We start from the raw sequence: 3,584 nt of genomic DNA, 5'->3' as shown, positions 1-3,584 counted from the left end.
AGCTTTGCTGTCGATGTCTGGCTGCTCCAACACAACTGTGTTGGTTGTGGGTCGATTCTGTTTCAAGAATAACCACGTGGTTCGCTTGACATCGGCTCCTTGCCTCCAAAATGAGTAGTAGTAAGAGAGAGAGAGAGAGACTAAGTTGCAATAACAACTGAACCGCGAGATGGGAAATGGCGATGCGTTCAGAGCAAAGAGAAGCCTCAAAATAAAAGGAATAGCCTACGATCAGAATTAAGAAGTATCGTTTTGTAGGCTTCTTTTAATTATTTCCATGAATATTTCTGGTGTGGGCTACTTGTGGGCTACTGCCTGTCGAGTGAGTACAAAATGGACAGATATGTATTATGGTCTCTCAAGTCGTAATGTCTTTAAACGTGTAGTCACCGATTAAATATCTCAGGTGAATTGCCAGAGAAAATAAACAAGCGTGGCTAAATGTGAAACTAAAGATAAAGTAATTGATAAAAGTAATGAAGTCTACTATTTTTGCATGGTTCTTCGCGACGAGAGGCAGAGTTGTGAACTAAACACATAGTGACACTTCTCAATGTCTGTGTTTAGGTATGTGCCTACAGATCATCAGCAAAATGAAAAAAGTTTCTCCACACCCTGGTCTTACTCTGGTTTCAGAGGAACCCAAACGGGCAACCTCAAAACACTGACCTGGCTTTGCCATTGGATTCAGCGGCTGTGGTCGGGGCGGGTGATCTGGAGCGCAGAGACATTATAATCACCAATTACGCACAACGGACAGCCGGTACAGCTAGTGCCTAACTTGTGGGATGTACACATCTGAAGTAACACATTTTTTGGAGCTTGCAGCGGCGCGATTCACGCTTGTTTTGACACATTTCAGTTAAGAGAAAGAGAGAGCAAGAGGGCGGGAAAAGAAGAGACTTAGGTTAATGTGGGGTGATGCCCTCCCCTTGCCAAATGTCTACCCCCGAGATGGTGACACACTCCTTCATAACCCCAATCTCGCAGCTCCACTAGCAGACTAACAGCCATCGGAACTCTTTCAACCCTGCTCATCAAATGACGATATTTTAACGAAGCAGCCGTTCGACACCGCGCATGACTGAGAATACTGAGCCTATGACGAAAAGTAAAATATAGCAAAGTATCAAATCCTTTTTCAAAATACCTTCTCAAGGCCGCACAGTGTTGGTTTGAACAGGAGTTTCCCCTTTCCACCCGCGCATCTTGTAAATCCCCCTTGTATATGTGCATGGTCCTGGAACCCGGAGCGCATTCCCAGCCCTTGCTGGTGATGCTATGCCCCGCAATCACAGCGGAGATGAGGGCGGCAGCACAGGGCTCTGGATGAAGACATCTCCTGGCCGTCGAGCTCAGGAATACGGACTGAAAGATGTGGAGTCCGGTCAGAGTACAATGAACAACGCGGTGAGGACGGGCGACGGTCTGCTGTCGGCAGGAGGTGGCGGTTCCTCGCCGGGGGCGGCAGGTGCAGGAGGCACAGAGTGCCAGAGGAGGAAGCAGGGCGCCCGCCTGAGTCTCCTCGGGAAGCCGCTTACATACAGCGCACAGAGCGGCCGTAGGAATGCCCGCTACCGCAAGCTCCAGAACTACCTCTACAACGTCCTGGAGAGACCAAGAGCTTGGGCTTTCGTCTACCATGCTTTTGTGTAAGTACTTTTCAATCCAAAGCATCGCAATTATAGGAAGCTTCAGCTTGTAGCCCTTAGGAGGGCAATGCACCTGTTGCTTCAGAATTTGTGTAATGCGACTCTTTTATGTGTTTGCCTGGATCCATTGTTTCCACTGACTTAAAATCCTTTTAAAATATTGATTCCAGTATCATACAGTGTATTTGGTCTTTTCCATAAAAAGAATGAAAACGCGTGGGTGTTGTTATATTTGAGAAAGTATTTGTGATTTCGAATAATATTAATTTTCTATATAAAACCAATATATCACATACAGTAATTGCGTTAAATTTTCACGCAAATATTGTCTGATTGCAATTGATTCACAAGATATCTTGATTTAAGCGCATACGGAATGAAAATCTCTGCCATATCTGTGCGCTATAATCTCTGTTGGGCGCACAATTTCTGTGTTACAATATATTCTCCTACACTTCAGTTTACTCATCATCTCATCTCGTGCAGTCTCGCTATCTGAAAACTTGTCACTTGTTTTTTCCCCTCTTGCTAATTACTATGCAGCAGGATTTCCGACACTTTGCCTGTTTGGTTTATAATAACAACATCACACCAGTATAACTTTCATTTTGTAAAAACAAACACGAAGTTTCCTCAACGACATATAGGGCCTCAAGTGCTATATCTGGGGCTTCAGTCCAGAGCCTAAGCTTTGTGTGAGGGAGGAAGTGTTGCTGTCAGAACGGGTAAGATTGAGGCGCTGCGAGGGGTTGGAAAGCAGGATGTTGATGTTTTATTTGTTCAGACTGGACGGCCCAGGTCGCTGGGGTTAAGCCGTTACATCTGCACTGACCACAGGCTCCCACACCACTCAAAGGGACACAACTGACGTCCCACTTCCACCCACAAGCAAATGGCATCACGAAACCACTTAAAAATATGACAAAATGCCAAATTGTAGTACTCCAGCAGAAGGGACTCTATGGATTCCATGCCTGCATTTTTGCCTTTTTTTTACTTTTACTTTTTAGCTTGTTGACGAGTTGTCCACATGAGTTGCATAAATTTGGGGTTCTTGTGCTTCAGAGACACATTTATTGGTCTGGGAAGCATGATTGCTATAGATAACAGTGTGGCTGTTCAGTGGAGAAACACCATTTTCAGCCTTCAATTGTTTTTAACCTGGAAAGAGGAGCCCGCTGATTTGACAAAACACATTAAAATGCAACCACACTTAGATGGCATCAGATAGCCAGACTCAGTGGACAGGGGCTGGCGTGAACAGTAGAAAAAAATTCTAGATAGGGACCTCTCTCTAGTCACCATGGGGGCAGGCTGGGGGTTACCGCAGCCCCAGGAGGTCTGACCTGGAGTCAGCCAGATGTCCTGCGGATGTCACCCCTCTGAATCTGTCCACAAGTCCCCTGGTGCTCTTGGATAGCCCTCACCGAGCTCAGACAAAGTTGCGCTTTGATCACCCACAGAATCCAAGCCCACAAAACATACAATAAACCTGTGTGAAGTAAGAAAAGCTAAAATAATCACACATTCTTGTTAAGCTTTAGTTGATTTGAAAGCATACCTATTTCATTTCTCCAACCTCTAGACTGTCTCCACAAAATCCCTGCAAAAAAGAAAATACGCCTGTTACTGTAAGAGACTCATTATAAAATTATGTGTGTGTGTGTGTGTAGGTGTAGAATATTGCATGTGGGGCGGGTCTGAGGGATGAAACCCACACTCAGGTGGAGGGGATCGGATTATGTCAGTGCTTCAGAGGAAGCTGTGCTGTGTTAAACTTGTTGCACCGGAAGGACGGTAACAATAAACAGATGTGGAGTGGACAGGATAAACGGCCTCACCATGCTGTCACTGTCCCGTCAAAGCCTGCACCTCCCACAGTAAATCTTTAGTCTGACCCGATATTTTATCTGACATAACATTTTGGAAAGC

General features: G+C 45.4%; 1 protein-coding gene across 1 annotated transcript in view; it reads left to right on the top strand.

Moving 5' to 3' along the window:
- Positions 1–144: 144 nt before the first annotated feature.
- kcnq5a (potassium voltage-gated channel, KQT-like subfamily, member 5a) overlaps positions 145–3,584 on the top strand; it is a 151,627-nt gene continuing 148,187 nt past the window's right edge. Inside the window, 2 exon segments of the mRNA XM_042065297.1 lie at positions 145–322; positions 568–1,652. Coding sequence (XP_041921231.1) covers positions 1,282–1,652 — 371 coding nt within the window. The 5' untranslated portion in view covers positions 145–322; positions 568–1,281.

This window comes from Alosa sapidissima, chromosome 16, assembly GCF_018492685.1.
Source record: "Alosa sapidissima isolate fAloSap1 chromosome 16, fAloSap1.pri, whole genome shotgun sequence".
Lineage (NCBI taxonomy): Eukaryota > Metazoa > Chordata > Actinopteri > Clupeiformes > Clupeidae > Alosa > Alosa sapidissima.
The sequence above is the reverse complement of the archived record's forward strand: the minus strand, read 5'-3'. Positions and strand labels throughout refer to the sequence as shown.